Below are 17144 nucleotides of genomic sequence, written 5' to 3' on the forward strand. Positions count from 1 at the left end.
ATTGTAATCAATTGTTTCAGCTACTATCAAATGAAGGGTAAAAACCGATTTCACACTAGATGAAAATGATCTGTAGCATCTAAATGTAAGAGCATCCTCAACTACATTTTTGTGAGACATGCTATTGTAAATATGGGATATTGCTGTCAATATCATCTCTTTCTTCACCACATCTTCAGTATCATGATCAGGAGTCACTCCCCATGAGCAGACACTGTGGCCTCTGTTTACATTATAGAGCACTCATTTTTACTTCTTTGGTGCAATTTGCCATTCAGTGTAAGAACAGCAATCATTAGGCTAAACTGCATTTATTGGCCAAGAAACATTTTTTTTTTTGTCTGTTTCTTCTAGGATGGTCTGCCACCGAAAGCATACTTCTTCAAAAACTGAAGATTGCTTGTGACCAGTTACACAAGAACCAGATCCTGAGTACAAAGCTCCCTGTGGTGCAAGACTGTTTCTAACTGCCATATATAAAACATTACAAGGTTTGGAAAAGCTGGGTTTTGGTCTGCTGCTGGAGTCTCTAGGACTTTTTTTCATTATTTTATAAAAAATAAAGAAGCAGGATGTTATGATTTATCTGTTGCAGTTATACACAGGTGACCCTTCAATGGAAATTAAGTGATAGAAATAGTAGAAACAATCTTTCACTTCAGACATAAAATAGATCTTACCAGCACAGGCTAATGAACAAAATCTCTGCAGACTGCCAACTAAAACAGAAAGCTGACTTAGAAACAAAACGCTACTGCTCTCTTGCCTGGTTCCATCTGCCTCCCTTGATAGAGTATCTCTGCTTAAAAAGGATCTTACGTCAGAAAAGCATAAAATCACAGTAGATGAACTGACCATATAGCAGTTTCAGTGCTAACTACAGCTACATGTTTCAAGAAAATTGTGATCAGGCAAAAACCCAGTTCCCTTACCCTTGTTCTACAAGTTTTCCCACGCATTAGATTAAGGGAAATCTCACAGAAACTAAAGTATGAAGGGAAAGTTGCACATGGGAAACTACAAAGAAAGGCTATACACTAAAAACCAACCAACCAAAAAAACCCGCACGCAAATTAGAGTATGTTCCCAACTCTAACCTTACGTAAGTGTTCATGATGATGAAGCACACTGAGAAATCTTCTCCCTTCCAGTTATGTTATATTATACCAAACTGGCACTGTGAACAACAGAATTGGCTGTTTGGCTCCGGCTCAGCCTAACACAATTATTTCACTGATGTAACATGCATACATCTGTTACAAGACCAGTCCACACCAACAGATCTTCCAACCCTAGCAGATCAGCACAATGGAAAACAAAATAAGCAACAGACATTGGGTTATTTTTTTAAACATATCTGCAGCCATATTTTGTATTCCACTCACCAGTTAAATATTTATTAACAAGTGTATGACAAGAGCTAATTTTCAGACAGTGTGTTTTCAGTTTCCAACTTCTCAATGAAGAGCAAAAAAAAAAGAAAGATACATTACTGAAGGTGATCAAGTAGCACAGGAGCACAGCAGTAAAACAAGCATCAGAAGTAACTGTGGCTCTTCCTTGTTATACCAGCAGCTTCCAAATGATCCAGGTACTGCAACTTCTTATCTAGCCAGCCTGCCTAAAGGGAACTTCAGCATTTAAGCTTAACCTCTGTATGTCATGACAATCCTACAAAACATCTGCTTTAGAACAGGCTGGTCATGATAACTGAGTTATCCCTCATGTGTAAAGATGTCCTTTCAGCTGGAGCTGGGGCACAGTGAAATGGTAATCAAGACAGTCTCGTGGAGATCCCACACGTGCAGCACTTATTCTCTGAACAGATGTCATCATTACCTAAAAATCCAAACTAGCTCACGCAGTAATATCAACTCAGGGATTAAAATCCACTCTTCAGAAAATCTATTTGAGTAACAAAGCATGGAACAACTGCAAATATAAAAACATGTTTGGTTGGAACAAAGCAGAGGCTATTATTTTAAGACGCTGCATCAGTGATCTGTCTATACCATCTTAGGATTTCCACAGTTTGATTGTTTTCTAAGTGATTAACCACCCATTTAGATAATCCACCTCTTTATGAGAATGGTATTATAAAAGCTTCTCCCACTTTCATGCTGAAATATGAATTTAAAAAATGTCTTCATCATACAAATGCAATGCTATCCTACAGAGAACAACACGGAAAGGAGCAAAGATTTCAGTTTCTCTTGAATTAGACTACAATATATGGTTTTGTTCCTTCCCCTTGGGGTTTGAAAAGAACTCATTATTTTAGCATTAGAAAGAATGAACTTTAAAATCTGTGTTTACTGATGGCCAACAGATAACACTCACACTTATAAAAAGTTATGATTAAAATATTTCTTGTGGCTCTTTGGTAATTACTCAAGTAGTAGATTCCTAACCCCAGCTACAAAGCTGACAGGGTCTTTTTGTTGTTGTTGCTCTGGTGCAACTGGATGACAAAAAGAGTTTTGTCTCTTTAGAAGAAAAAAAAAAACAACTTGCAAATTTTCAAAAGTTTCAATAGTTTAAACAGTGTGAAACCTTTCTAGTCAATCTGCTACCTACTACCATGTACTTACTATTTTTTTCTCTGAGGATATTACAACAGATTTGAGTCAAGTTTAGTTTTACTATTTAAAAACAAGTCACACTGAAATCTGTTCAGAAAATCATTCCTGGGCTCCTGATTTTTTGAGGTCTGCCTTTGTATTTTGTTGGGCTTTCCAAAGACTTGCCAAAATTCTAAGGCATCTTAATTTGTGAAAATGCCTGCTCTGATACTTTACCTGAAAATTGTCCCAAAATTGCATCTAACTGGATCCCAAGTCTAATCTGAAAAGAATTATATCTGGAGAGAGTCGTAACTAGGAGAGAATATGCATCTATCTACCTAGAGAGCTGAATAAACTGTACTTCTACTGGAAGAAAAACAAGTGAGAAAAAAAAAAAAAGAAAACAACAGCAGGTGATTCCATCATCTACTTTATTATTTCAGAAAACTTACTAATTGTGATTAAGGAACAGTAAATTCACAATTCTGTGGTGCCTTCACAGAACTAGATACAGACGCACATACACAAACATGCAAACAACTATTTCTTTTTTGTCACATTCTTAATGAAAAGGTGGTTTAGTTCTTATCACTGGTCTGAGCTACAGCAAGAATTACCTCAGACTGAGAGGCCATGAAACAGATCCAACTTCTGTTAATCTGGTTAATTTCCCTAGTGTTTCAGTTCATACAAGAGTTTTAGTTCTGTCTCATTTAGAATAAAGAAAATAATTTGCTTATCCAAAAATGACCTTACAGTCTCTGGGGTAGGTGCAGCTTGTTTTGAATTATGTTCACTTTAACTCGAGCTAAGAGACTTCATGCTGCAGAGAATGAAGCACAGAGCTTGACATTGTCTGCAAAAGCCTACTGAGGCTCCAACCCACATGCAACATTAGGTTAAAAATCAAACAGCTGAAAGGATGGGATCATCCTGTTTGCCTTAATATAGTGGGCTCAGAATTGAAGTTCAGGAGCTGCTTGAAGAGCTCTTCAGTCATCCACGATGCACGGACAATAGCAGCTGTAATAAGAACCACATAACAGCCACTTCAACCGTTCAATTTCAATCCACTGTTCCATATGAATCACAGCCTTGGGTGAGCAGATGTACAGAAACCAACGCAGCTTTAAAGTAGCACCAGGAGAACTGTGTATGCAAGCTACAACTACAATAAAGTCATACAGCCAAAGACTGTAATGGAGCACATCACTCGCCACATTCTGCCCATCTGCATTTCTTCATGCAAATTAATACAGATGAATTTGGGAGAGTTGCAGGTCTTCTGCAGTACCTATCAGCAGCGTATATCTGTATCGTTTCCCGTTAAGTAAAACTTTCCTATACTGACAGATAATCAAAAAAACACAACCCAAGTCCAGAATCAATTTAAGTAGCAGACATTAAATAGAGCACACAAAATAGTTGCAAAAAAGAAACATATGAAATAACGCAAGCACTAGAAGCACCCAGTATTCTCTTCTGCTCTGATTTCTTACTATCAAATCTACCATTAAAACTTTGAAAATACACACAATCCACAGAAATGGTTCAAAAAAAAAAAAAAAAAAAAAAAGAAACGCTGTATATTTATCTTCTATATTTAAACTGCCCTCATTTGGTTCTATTTGGAAGGGCATTACCACATTAGTACAGTCTGAGTATATCTCCCAAATTATAAAAGCATTTTACTGTATTCTTACCCTGAAAGTCACCAGTGATGGGAGAACACACGTTTAACTCTATGAATGCTGTCATCAGTACTAGCAAATAGAGAGTGGCTGTACCTATTCCACATAGTTAAGACCAGGGGGCAGCAATACTGTCAAACACAAAACAGGTTGATTTCTCACAAGTCTACAAAAGCAACTACGGCCTAGTTACAAAAAAAAAAAAAACAGTTACAGGTACGGAAAAAAAGTTGCAGAAGTTAGTCAAAGTTACGTAATTTTTAAAAAATAAGATAAGTGATTTTAAATGCAATCTCACAGTCATTCTATTACCTAGTCAGTTTCTGTAAACAACAGCACTAGGAAAAATTTAAACATGGAAACTTTCTACCAAGCCAATATTAAGCCATTTTAGTCCTATGGTATCCGATTTCCCATATCCAGGACCACCAGAAGAACGCCATGATCGATATCCTTTCCTTGCATGCCAAATACTTTGCTCCTACCAACACATTCAGCAAAACTAAAAAGAATCTGAAATCCATCTCCAAGACAGGCACTGGCTCCTCAAATATCGACAGATACTTGTCAAACTGAGAGCGTAATCCAAAACAAGAACACATTGTGGTTTATGAAGCAACAGCAAAAAACTGTTTTCTTCCAGTGTCGTTAGGCTAGAAACCTTCAACTGAGTGCAGAGTAAGAGATGAGCTACACTTAAAAAGTCCTTTGGAAGACATTTCCTCTTAGCTGCTGACCTAGTCCCTAAGAAATCTCATTGAAACCTCAAATAGGAAGCAATAGCCTGATATCCCATAGAAAGCAGCTCTCTAACTTTGCCTGATGTAATAGATACGTTCCCTGATAGTGAAGCAGGATGGACATTTAAATGACACTAATAATAAGCAAAGAAAGACAACACCGAGGCTTCAAGGTTGAGACGATGAGACAATCTGGCCACTTCTACTGCCTTATTTTGCTCTCCTTCCACCACTTACTTTGCTTTCCTCTCTCCAAATTTACCCCTCCATCCTCCACCTCAACCCTCAAAGTCCCCCTCCAGGTTTCTGCGGTCGGATTTCTGCGTTGCCTTGATCTAACGACATGGGGAAACCTCTCAGGCTCCCAAACCAAACTCAACCTCCAGAACACCCAACACCCACACTTTTTTCTCCCCTGCTGCAGCAGCCACCAGGAGCCCGAAGAAGTACGATGCTGGCCCCCAAGTTCCAGCAGCTGCTCCGTGCGCTGGTCTCGAGGATGTGAGGGCAGGAAAGCTTTCTGCAACTGGCTCCACACAAGCGCAAAGTCCCACGACTCAAAGAGCAGAGGAGACTACGTGCATACCAATGCCTCCAGCTCCCGTGGATTTGGGCTGCAAGCGCTGCCCCGTCCTGACGCTCCTTAGGGAAGCTAAAACATTAAATAAGTAAATAAATAAATAAAATGAGGGGGGAGAGCAGCGAGGCTCGGTTACCTCTTCCAGCAGCGTGACCGTGTTCCTGCAGTTCTGCAAGCGGGTGGTGAAGCTGGAGGTGGTCGGGGAGTTGTAATCCTCGGTGGTCTCGGCGATGAACTCCGACACGGTGATCTGGTCCGGCATGATCCTGGGGAGCCACACCGAGCCAAGTTTGTTTTGTTTTGTTTTGTTTTTTTGGGGGGGGGTTGAAAAAAGGAGGGTAAACGGGGAAAAAAAAAAGAAAAAAAAAAAAAAAGCAGAGGGAAGATGTTAAGAGGCGGCAGAGCCCCGCAGCATCAAGGCGGCTGAGTCGCAGGGAGAGGCTGAGCCTCCTCGCCCCCCACACCACCCTCCTCCTCCTCCTCTTCTTCCTCCTCCTCCTCCTCCTCTTCCTCCTCCCGGGCAGGAGGTGAAGGGGGGCGAGGCCCCGCCGGTGGGGAGCAGCTCCCCTCGGCTGCCTGCGGGGCCGGGGCCGCCTGTGAGGAGCGGGAGGAGGAGGAGGAGAAGGGAGGAGGAGGAGGAGGGAGGGGAGGGGAGGAAGGCGGGAGGGCAGCAACACCCGCCGCGCTCAGCCCCTTTTCCCCCCTCCCTCCGCCCCTCGCTTGTCCCCGAGCTGAGCTTGGGGCTCGGGCGGGAGGAGGAGGAGGAGGAAGAAGAGGAGAAGAAGGGACAGGGACAGGGGTATGGCGACGGGGGCTGGCGACAAGAGGAGGGGGGGGGGGCTCCGCCGCCGCTGACAGTCACCGGGGAGCCGCACGCGCTGCCCTGCGCCCGCCCGCACCCGTTACGTGGGCCAAGGAGGAAGTGCTCGGCGCAGGCGCGCCCGCCCGCCTCGCCCCCTGCCGGGCAGGGAGGTCGGGGAGGGGGGGGGGGGAGGTTGGTTTAAAATTAAAATGTTTTTTAAATTTCAAATCGGGATGTTGCTAACGTCGGCGTTGAACGAAAAGGCGGCGTGTGTGTGTGTGTGTGAGGGGGGGGGGGTCGGGGGGGAGCAGGCGCGAGAGCGGTGGGTTTCAGAGTGAAAGGAAATAGTGTGAAAATGTGAACTGTGTAACTAATGGGGGGGGGATTAATGGCAAATAAATGCTAACTGTAAAAAGATAAACATTAACCATATAACTAATAGAGGGAAATTAATGGCTTGATATGAGCGATCGTTAATGATTTTTAATTAATAAGATCGATAATGAATGACTTAATTAATAATAATAACAACTGCTGGCAGACTGCTGAGGGCTGACCGGCTGTGACATCCCGCTCCCCAGCCCGGTACCAGGCTTGGTTCCTGCATCCCGGCACCAGTGGAGATAAATCCCAGGGGTGACAGCGGGTTTTGTTTTGTTTTATTCTCCCCTCAGTCCATCGTAGGCAGTTAAAGCCCCGATTGGCACTCACAAGCCCTTGTACTCTGGGTGCTTTATGATACAAAGCATGAAGATACCAACTATCGTCCTGCGACTGCACTACTGATAATGTCATCGCCGTAAGCAACCTGTGCTGATTTTTCCCCTCCTTACAGCCAGGTACTTTTTAAGGGCCCCGCTCTGGCTCAGCACCACTCTGGAAGCCTCCAGCACCGAGCTTCTCTCCCAGTCCCACTTCTGACTGACTCGATGGCTGGGGCTCAATGGCTCTGACCCCAGTGGCAGCAGCACCAGCACCAGCCTGAAGCCCCCATCCCAGCCCCAGTATCTTCCCTTTGTGCTGCTCATCAAACCCGCACCCTTTCAAAAGCACTATTTCTTCATAAGTCAAACTGTTAAAATGTCCTTTTTTTTATTACTGCATCATGGAACTCTGGGAATGGACGGACAGTGATAAGGAGGTTTTATTTTTCCTTTTTTTTTTTTTTTTTTTTTTTTTTCTTAAAGCTCAGATTCATGGCCCCATATGTGCCTTTATAAAGAAGGCTGGGTCTCGGGAGACTCGAGTAATTATGGTCATCTGCCATTTCAGCCTGATTTATTTAATCAGAGTATGTGTTTTCCTTCTCTTTGTATTTGGCATGCTCTCCACAAAAGCCAGAAAATTCAGGACTGGTAAATGCCCTGACATCTGAATAATTGAAAATGAGCAATATGATACAGATACGTCCAATTCCAGGGTTTTAGCATTCTGTACGTCAGCACCTGCTCCTGTGCTACAGCACACTTAGGCTGGTACATGGTTTTCAATGTAATTCTAACAAAATACTCAGAAACAGCTTAAAATACCAACAAGAGGCTGCAACGCCTGAGTAAGCATTAAAAGGAGATACCTGCTTGGTTTATACCCATAAAAAATGATGTCACCAGCAGGATTTGCAAGCAGCTCTGCCAGCAAAAATATGACCAATGCTCCAGAGACATGGGCCTGGCTGTGGTTTCTGTGGCACAGCAGAAGCCCTGCATGGCCATGGGGTTGCTTTTGGGGCTTACTATGGCACCAGTGGCCGTGGGATGTCACAGGGCTATGAGAGGTAGGGTGGGCAAGGGGCGGAGGACACCAAGAAAAGAAGTGCGTGGGAGTTGCACTGGAAAAAAAAATTGAGCGGGTGGAAAAACAGAAAAAAAAAAAAAGATTGAGAAAGCGAACGGAGTAGGTAGGAAGAAAATCAACTGAGGATCGTGTTCGTAAAAGCAGTGGAGGAGGAAGAGAGAGCAAGGAGATAAAAATGGTTGACAAGATGAGGAGCAATCTGGAAAGGAGAGTGGAAAAGAATGATTGGGGGGTTTGGGCCAGGAAAGGGTTGTTAGAAGAAGTAAAAAGAGCTATTCCAGCATGCCCAGCATGTCTGGATACTGGATAGCCGATGGATATGTCCCTGGGGCCAAACAGGGCCTCTGTGGTCACCCTGGGTGACCCATGGCACCCTGCGGGCCATGGCCTATCATACAGCTCTCCTTGCCTCAGGCCCACTGCTCAGGGCCACTGCAGCCAGGGACCTGGGCCTCCCCTGACAGATTTCACATGAGGGTAAATCCATGACAGCATTTATCCGGGTTTGGTGAGCTGAGTGCTCCCACTGCAATGTGTTGCTTTGTTCTTCCTCGGGTTGATACTACTGGGCTTATGCACTGGTCTTTGGATGGTCTTTGCTCTCCTAGGCAGACTTTTGCCCGTAGAGTGTGTACAGATTTCAGGAGGGATGGGTTCTTTAATCCTACTGAGAGAAATTTAAACCTTGGAGCTGAAGAGCATTGAAGAGGAAAGGAGACAGGGCAGGGGAACTGTAGCAGCAAAGAGTGGCAGGAATGAAGGCATAGCTGGGCAGCTTATGTGTTTCCTCATCAGGCAAAAAAAAATGATCATCTGACATAAAATATTAAATATATAAAAAGCAGAGAGAATACAGAAGAATACCAGGAAATAAGGAGAAAAGCACAAGGCCTAGAGATGAAAAAGTTGCCACTAATGATAATTGCCCGGTAGTCTGTTTTTTTAACTGTTCTGAAATTGTTCGCTTTTTCCTTTATAAAGAATGTGGTGCTCAGTTCTGCTGCTTTGAAGCAGCAGTTGATATTTCCCCATATAAATGCTTGTATAGAAAATAACCCTATGGGCATGACCTCTTTAGGCTTAGATTATCTCCCCGCTTAAACTCAGTAGAAGCAGGATTAACTAATTAGTAGCATGTTAATAAAAAATAAATGACACAATTTGCCTATCAAAATGTGCTTATATTTAACCTAGTCAAATTATATAACTGTTTCAGATATCTTTTGGTGGATTTCAGATTTAACCATGTTTCCTGTTTTGAATGCGATCAGCATCTGAGATTTACTTCTAAATGTGTAAGATGCACCTCTCTATAAATTCTCACTAACTGAAATCACTGTTTCACTTCACAAATGCCAAAGAATAATCAGCAGAGTGTGAAAGTTATATTTCACGGCGTCTGCTCTAATGATGTCTGCGTCTGGGCTCCGGGGGCAGGCTCTGCTGCAGCCTTGTATCATGCAAGGCTTGCCAGCAGCAGCCACACTTATCTCACTCCTCTCAGTTCCCTGAAGGGAAAGGCATCACTGTGTCCATCCTCGGACATGGTAGCACAGGTAAGAAGGGTGCAAGCAGCCCTGGAAACACAGCTTTTTGCTGGATGATACATCACAGTCAAGGAAGTTGTGCTGTTCTGCCATCCCACCCAGTGATTCAGTTTGCAAATCCGTTTGATTCCTTTGGCCTTTCTTACCATGACTGCCAACAGGAGAGTTAATTACAGCTATAAGTGCATGTTAGCATGTTGATAATATTTCTGCAGGATTTGTGATACCACACAAATACTGCTTAGGGAGAGGCTGAACAACATAGCAACACCAGCAGAAATTACTAACGCAGGTGTTTTGCAATCAGCTGAGTAGCAACTGTGGCATTTTTCATTTTATAGTACTCCAGTCATCGTGTATTTAGATTGAGATCAACAGCTCATTCACAAGAGCCAAGCAGTAGTCATCAGGTGATGATGACTGTTATCATTGCAAACTTTCAACCACCACGGATATGGGCCAGGGGTGAGCAGCCACACTGCGCTTGCACAGCTCCTCATGGCATCAGCCCCATTAACTGCTGAAACCACACAGTGGTGTGAGAGAGAACAGGAGGATTATCTTTCTACTAGATAGAGGAGGTTGTGGCTCCCCTGAAAGCAAGCAGGATGTATTTTTGGTCGTGTAGCCATGCAAAGTCAGCTCTTCAGCACTGCCGTGCTACAGCGCGTGGCAGGGCTCTGCTGGGTGTGATCATGCAGAGAGCAGCCCCAGGACCACCCCAAGGCCACTGCTGCCTGCTGCAGGGAAAACAAGCTGGCAAACACACCTCAGGTGTGGCAGCCTCCAGGTTTTGGGAAACGAGCTTGACCTGGGTCCCTGGCTGGGTGCCAAAACCTCTGCCGAGCATGCTCAGACAAGCTGCCACCTGCATCATGTGCAACCTGCCAGCGTGACTGTGAGAAGAAGGAAATTGCTGTGTGCATGGCTGCTATGTGGATGGCTCTCCTTCCCCAGTATGGACACAGTCATGCCAGGATCTCACATGTCAAATCTGCTCTTTTTATTTTCTTTCCCAAAAAGATTATGCCACTTCGTGCCTACATTCGTTTCTTTACTTGTGAGTTTCCCATCTTGGCTATTACTGCTAACAAAATTAGTGTAGATCAGGCATTAATGTTAAATGAAAACATCAGATCATTGCAATGCGTATGTCTTTGTTAGTAAACTATGTCGTTGTTCTTGTTATGCTCCTTAGCATCTTCATGAGCACAGAGAGTATCAGAATAGCAACAGAAGTAGAAGAGTGCTAAAACCCATCAGGAAAATATCCTTAGGCTATATTACTATACTACACTGATATTCTGGACAAATCTGTGCTTTGGTGTTATATTCATGCATTTCAGCTAAACACAGCAGTCAGTATTACTTCTCATCTTCTTAGCTCCCCTGACTCCCTCTATGGAAGCACTGTGTGGACCAAGGCCACCATGGTGTCCCAACACCCAAGTGAATTGTCTCATAGAATCACAGAATAGTTTGGGTTGGAAGGGACCTTAAAGATCACCCAGTTCCAACCCCTCTGCTATGGACAGGGACATCTCCCACCAGACCGGGTTGCCCAAAGTCCCACCCAGCCTGGCCTTGAGCACCTCCAGGGATAGGGCAACCACAGTGTCTATGGGCAGCCTGTGCCAGGGCCTCACTGCCCTCTGAGTGAAGAATTACCTCCTAATCTCCAATCTAAATATCCCCTCTTTTAGTTTAAAACCGTTCCCGCTTGTCCTATCATTATCTGGCTGAGCAAAATGTTGCTCTCCATCTTTTTTATGAGCCCCCTTTAAGTACTGAAAAGCTGCAAGAAGGTCACCCTAGAGCCTTCTTTTCTCCAGGCTTAAGAGCCCCAGCTCTCTCAGCCTGTCTCCATAGGAGAGGTGCTCCAGCCATCTGATCATCTTCATGACCTTTCTCTGGACTAGTTCTAACAGCTCCACATCCTTCTTGTGCTGGGGGTCCCAGACCTGGACGCAGCACTCCAAGTGGGCTCTCACAAGGCCAGAGCAGGACAGACCCATGAGGGACACCACTTGTCACTGGCCTCCACCTGGACATAGAGCTATTGACCACCACTCTCTGGGTGAGGCCTTCAGGCCAATTCTTATCCACTTGCATTTTGTCAGTTGGATTGAGCCTCCCTGAGAGAACGTGTACGCCAATTGCTGTTGTTACATTTTTGTAAGTTTATTCTCAGATAACTTTTGACAAAATTAATTGGAAATGCTCTTTTAAATGTATGGCCATAAGTATTAGAGCAAGCACAAATATTTCTGATTCAACACGTCTTTGAGTTGAGTGTTGGGTTTAGGGGATAAAAGGAGCTTCAAATCAACAAGAATCTTAGCAGGGTGGGTTTGGCAGCTCACTTTGGAATATCTCCTGCATTAAAACTCAGGAATCATTTTTTTGTTAATGGAACTCCCATAGCTTTGTTATAAAAAATAAGCCCACCCCATTTACGTAAGGGCATGTAACACCACCCCTTGGTACTTCAGCTGGAAACATTCAGTCAGGAGAAGGTTCACCTCCAGGAACAGCATCCTCTCAGAGAACGGTCCCATCGGCTAACTGAACCTTGTATGAAGGGTAGCAACTGCATTTTTTAACCTGCAGCATGTTTGCACTTTTAATATCACATAAGTGCATGATGTACTCACAGGAAAAGGCAAAGTCTATTTTAGACAGCAAAGCCTACATCACACATTGTGACTGGTGCTAATTTGCTTGAAGGGAACTTGCATGGTAAACTGCAAGTGGTTTTACTTGAGAAAGAAGGCTGTTGAATTTGACATTTGCAAACAAATCTTTAAAATTATTATATTATTGGGACAGAATAGTCAGGTAACTTTCCGGTCAAGGAAAACCATTCATATCTAAATAATTTCTGTGCATGCAGAAAAGCAGACTCCAGATCCAGCAAACATGCTGATTGCATTTCTGTATTTTTAAGCTACAGTGTCCTTTAATTTGGCTCATGAAATACATGAGCTGCATCAACAATTACTGTTGTTGCTGTGACTGTTTTGAATACAAGAATCAGCTGATTTCAATTTTAATACTGGCATTTCCAAGCATTTGTCTTCATTTGATATTCAAAAGTAGGTAAGAAAAGATAAGCAACTGTCTTAGAAACTACAGTATTCATTTAAAAGTATGTTAGCATGAGCCCTGGTGGCTTAAACAAAAGCTTCATTCTGCATTCTTTCAATATTAATATGATAGCAAAAAGAAAACCCATTGTGTTCTCATTATATGTGACATTTTGGTTACATTTGTGTTTTTAACACTATATGTGCCAAATGAAAAATCCAAACATATAACTGAATGATATATTTTGCATCTTTTTTGCATCAACATTTGCATGTTACTTGAATGTCCTGTGCAAGGAGCTGAACTGAATGAGAGGTAAGCCCAAACAGCTATCTCAAAGGCCAGCTGAAAATAACAGCACTGAAAACTGAGCATAGCATTGAGTTACGCAAGATTAAACCAACTAATTTGCTGATTCAGTTTTGCCTTTGTTGTTTTGGTTTTGTCATGCAAGATCAAGAGCCATGCAGACAAACACGTAACAGCATTCTGGGCTCACAGTCACAACAAGAAGTTCTGGAACCTCTGCAGCCTCCAAAGGGAAAAAACAGCAAAATGTCAGCCAGCAGCAAGTGGAAGCAGGCTGATGATGGAAGGGATACCCACTTTTTGTTGCAGGTGTGCTGAATTTGATATTTTTGTTGCATGCAGGGTTTTTTGTTGTTAGAGATGCTCATTTATGAAACCTTACTCTAGTTCATCAGATGCATAGTACTATGTGTGTTAGGAGGCATCAGATTCAAACACAGACCTTAAAACATCTATAGAATATAAAAACCCAGCAGTATATTCTTACATAAGTACCATGTTTTGGAGAGTTCAAAGAGCTCAAACTCTTGGGAATGTCAGAGGAGCCTCTGGCATATGTAACCCTTGTCTGTGGTGCATGTGATAGCCTGCTCCTTGCTGATGGAGACAACCACTCTTGGGCTGCTGGCCCTATGGGAGCTGCTGGCCCAGCAGGACCTGCCAACATGTGCCAGTGAGGGTGAGAACCTGCAGGGGAAGCCTGTGCGCGGTTATCCTGACCATGACCGAATGCTTGGACGGTTTTTGGGAAGGGCATAGCAGACACATTTGAAGGCAGCAGGAGGAGTTAAATGTTGGTTAGCATGAGAGTAGGGGTTGCAAAGCACAAGACTAAGCCAGTGTAGCATGAAGGGGAACTCTGTGATTAAACCAAGAGAAATAAGAGTCTGTTCAAAGCAAGAATCAGTAGTAGCTGAATACATTTTTTAAATATGGGAAATAGCAATGACTAAGATCGGAGACTGTTACTGCAAAAAAATGAACATGTTGCAGGGCAGCTGGCATAGCAGGCTCTCCAAAAGAAAAAGAGAATGAAAAAAAGCCTCAACCCGCACTGCAAACATTTCAATATTTTCTGTTTCCCTCTGGAAATGATATAGCTGTGTCATTATCCAGGCACAGTTCTGGTTCTACCTAAGCTGCTAGATGTATACTGATGGCAGCATGAATCTTGCCTGCAGTGAAACTGGAGATTCAGGCCAAAATGAACCTGGGAAGCAGTTTGAGGACTAAATAAAGGCTCTGTAGACCTGGTGGTATCTTGTCCTTGAGCTGCCACTCGCAGCTGTGACATGGCATTTGATCACTGTGTGCATCATTTCTCTATCTGTGGAATCCAGACAATTGCATGTATTTTTCTGGGTGAAAGCACACTAGGCTCTCCAGCTGAGCAGTGCTATAGCAGGACTGAGTATTTTTATTGTAGATTTTATTGCATGAGTTTTAAAAAACAGCTGAAGGATGAGAAGAGCTCTCAGGCCAAACAATTTCATCAACATTTTATTGGACAGACAAAAAGGATTCGCAGGCAAATAAAAGGACTGCTTCTACTAGTTGTTCATGATGTGAAAACATAAAGGAAATAGAGAGTTTTATTTTTTTTTTTTCGGAGGGGGGGGGTGGTGGGGGCTGAGCTTCTGCTGTGCTAATCAGATGAATCGAAGTCATTTGCAAATGTGCACATGTATGGACCTACTGAGCTGAAGTTCAAAGGCTGGCTTATAGTGTTGACTGAACATAGTTTGTTTAATGCTCAAAGGATTGTCATCAAGCAAAAATGGCTCAGTTTTAAAATTAGGGTCTGAACATTTGTCTATTAAAGCATACATTTGAATGTCATCTTTGTGGGGTTCCCTTAAAATCCAGAAGAGCAGACAAGTGTCTGGAAACTTTTGGAAGCTGGTCTTGCCACATGGACTTAGTCCCATTGATGCTAAACGAAATAAAGAACCTCAAAATTTCAGTCTGGAATTCTATCATAGCATCCCCTCTCTCTGTCTACTTATTTGCTTCTACTTTTACTCATTTTAGGTCACTAAAAAAGAGCTTGCTGCTTCCTAAGTTAACTGGTTTTCCATTGACTTCAGTGAAGCATGGTCATCAGCCCATCCATCCTGCCCCTAATGAGTTTTTTTAATGCATTGCCAATACCATAAAATTCAAAAAGGGAGCAGGAAAGGTTTCAAAATTCTTCTTTTCTGACAAGTTTTGTGGGAAGATAAATGTGAGTGGAGAGAAAAAATATTTATTGTCTCCATGGACAGAAAAGCTTTGCCCTCATCTTGCTCTTTATCAAGAGAATGAGTATAGGAAGAAGATCCTGTGAATGTCTTAGTCATGAGAAAAGTCTCATTAATGGTTTGCAGCTTCCTGGGAGCTGCAGTCAAGAAACAAATCCTCAGGAAATCAGGTTTCACTAATTTCAATGATTTTACCACTACTTATTTGCTTGTTTGTGGTTGTACTTTGTTTTATTCCTGCAAGAAAATCTAGGAGCAGTATGACTCAAAAAAGTAAGTCCTGTTTCAAAATCAAGTGGAAATATCAAGCTTAATAGCTTCATACTTTTCAAAAGATGATTGTTTGACTTCTGGACTCTTGCTTATTTAGGCATTATGGGCTTAAAAAGGAAAAAAAAAATATATGCATATGCTTTGTGTGACAAAGCAAATACACCAAAGGAAGATTTATTCAGTTTTCAGAAGATCAGCAGCAGTGATTCACCCTTCTTGGCTGGGCTGGAGTGCAGTATGGCCAACCTTTCCCCCAGGGACGAAGAGAAGATGAAAGACCCACACTGCTGCCATCCCCAAGCGGGGAGCAGTGACCTGTGCCAGGAGAGCTGCATCCAGAGCACCAGGTACAAAGCAAACTAAAGCCTCCACTGCAAATGTTGTTGTTGTAGGGGGTTCAAGTCAGGCAATCCAAATGCCATTTTAGTGGTTCAATGAAATACAGTAAAAGCTTTAAAACAAGAGCACTCACCATCCAGAGACTGAATAAACAAAAGCATATTTAGACAACTGTGTGCTATTCAGCGTTTTGCATCACAAGAAGAAGAGAGTCTCTCCTCTTTCAAGCCCCCGCACAAATCCTGCCATAGATTTTGCAGGCTGATCTCAGAGATGGGTTGTTTGCAAAGTTAAAACAACATCAGTTACCAGATCTGGACACTTGAAAGGAGTTACAGAGTGTCATTTTTATACCCTCCCCTCCGCATCCAACTTTGAAATCTATGAAAGCAAAGCAAAATACATAATAAATATTATCGTTTGCTCCAGTACTTGCGAAGGCAGTCAGTGTTTTCTAAGGATTTACTGATTTGTTCAATTTTTTGATCCTTTAAGGATCAATAGGTAAGATATTTTCTGAAAAACACTTTCTGGTAACATCCAAAGTGGCATTTAGCAAATAAAACAAAAGCAAAAAAACTGGCAGGTATTGAAATTGATAAAACCAGTTTCTTTGGGGCCTATTTTCCACATTTTTTGGTCTGCTTTTTACACTTCAAACCTGGTTACTTATACTTATGTCTTTCTTCTTCCTTACCGATTCCATAATGAATCTCTTGAAGAAAAACTTGAAAGCCTGGAAGCTGAAGATCTCATGTCTCATCTGTCACGACCAGAAACCTACCTAGATGAGGAGAAAAGATGGCACAAATAAATAAAATTGGCCAAAGCTGTGGGACTGACAAAGTCACTTATTCAAACAGTTTAAAGCCATGTTTATTAATTAATTCTTCAGGGACAGCAATTTATCCTATGGTATTTGATTACTGTATTTGATATTGTGAGTTTCATTAGGGTAAACAGACCCATTAGAAACCCGCTGAGAATAGCACCTTGTGAAAAGTGCTACGTCGTGAGAGCTTCGTTTAGCTGACTGGGGAAACTCTCAGTGTGTAACTAAAAGTGGCAGCACTCGCTCAGCTGCTGTGTGTGCATGGCAGTGAGCACTGCCTGTCCTGGCTGTCTGACACTTCCCTCTAGAAGACCCTGTTTTCAGCTATAACTTCAGTTTAACCATT

At 42.7% G+C, this 17144-nt stretch overlaps 1 protein-coding gene across 5 annotated transcripts in view; it reads right to left on the minus strand.

Moving 5' to 3' along the window:
* The window catches only part of ASAP1 (ArfGAP with SH3 domain, ankyrin repeat and PH domain 1), a 126078-nt gene extending 109340 nt beyond the window's left edge, over positions 1-16738 (minus strand). For 3 of the 5 annotated variants that reach the window (XM_032181638.1, XM_032181641.1, XM_032181637.1), the window contains exons 1-2: positions 16664-16737; positions 5712-5841 (exon numbers count right to left, since the gene is read on the minus strand). In XM_032181638.1, the coding sequence (XP_032037529.1) occupies positions 5712-5841; positions 16664-16722 (189 nt within the window). In that variant the 5' untranslated portion in view covers positions 16723-16737. Of the gene's footprint in view, positions 1-5711; positions 5842-6437; positions 6453-16663 lie in introns of those variants that run through there. The other 2 variants (XM_032181642.1, XM_032181639.1) reach the window with 2 other exon arrangements.
* Positions 16739-17144: the final 406 nt, after the last annotated feature.

The sequence above is a fragment of the Aythya fuligula genome, chromosome 2, assembly GCF_009819795.1.
Source record: "Aythya fuligula isolate bAytFul2 chromosome 2, bAytFul2.pri, whole genome shotgun sequence".
Lineage (NCBI taxonomy): Eukaryota > Metazoa > Chordata > Aves > Anseriformes > Anatidae > Aythya > Aythya fuligula.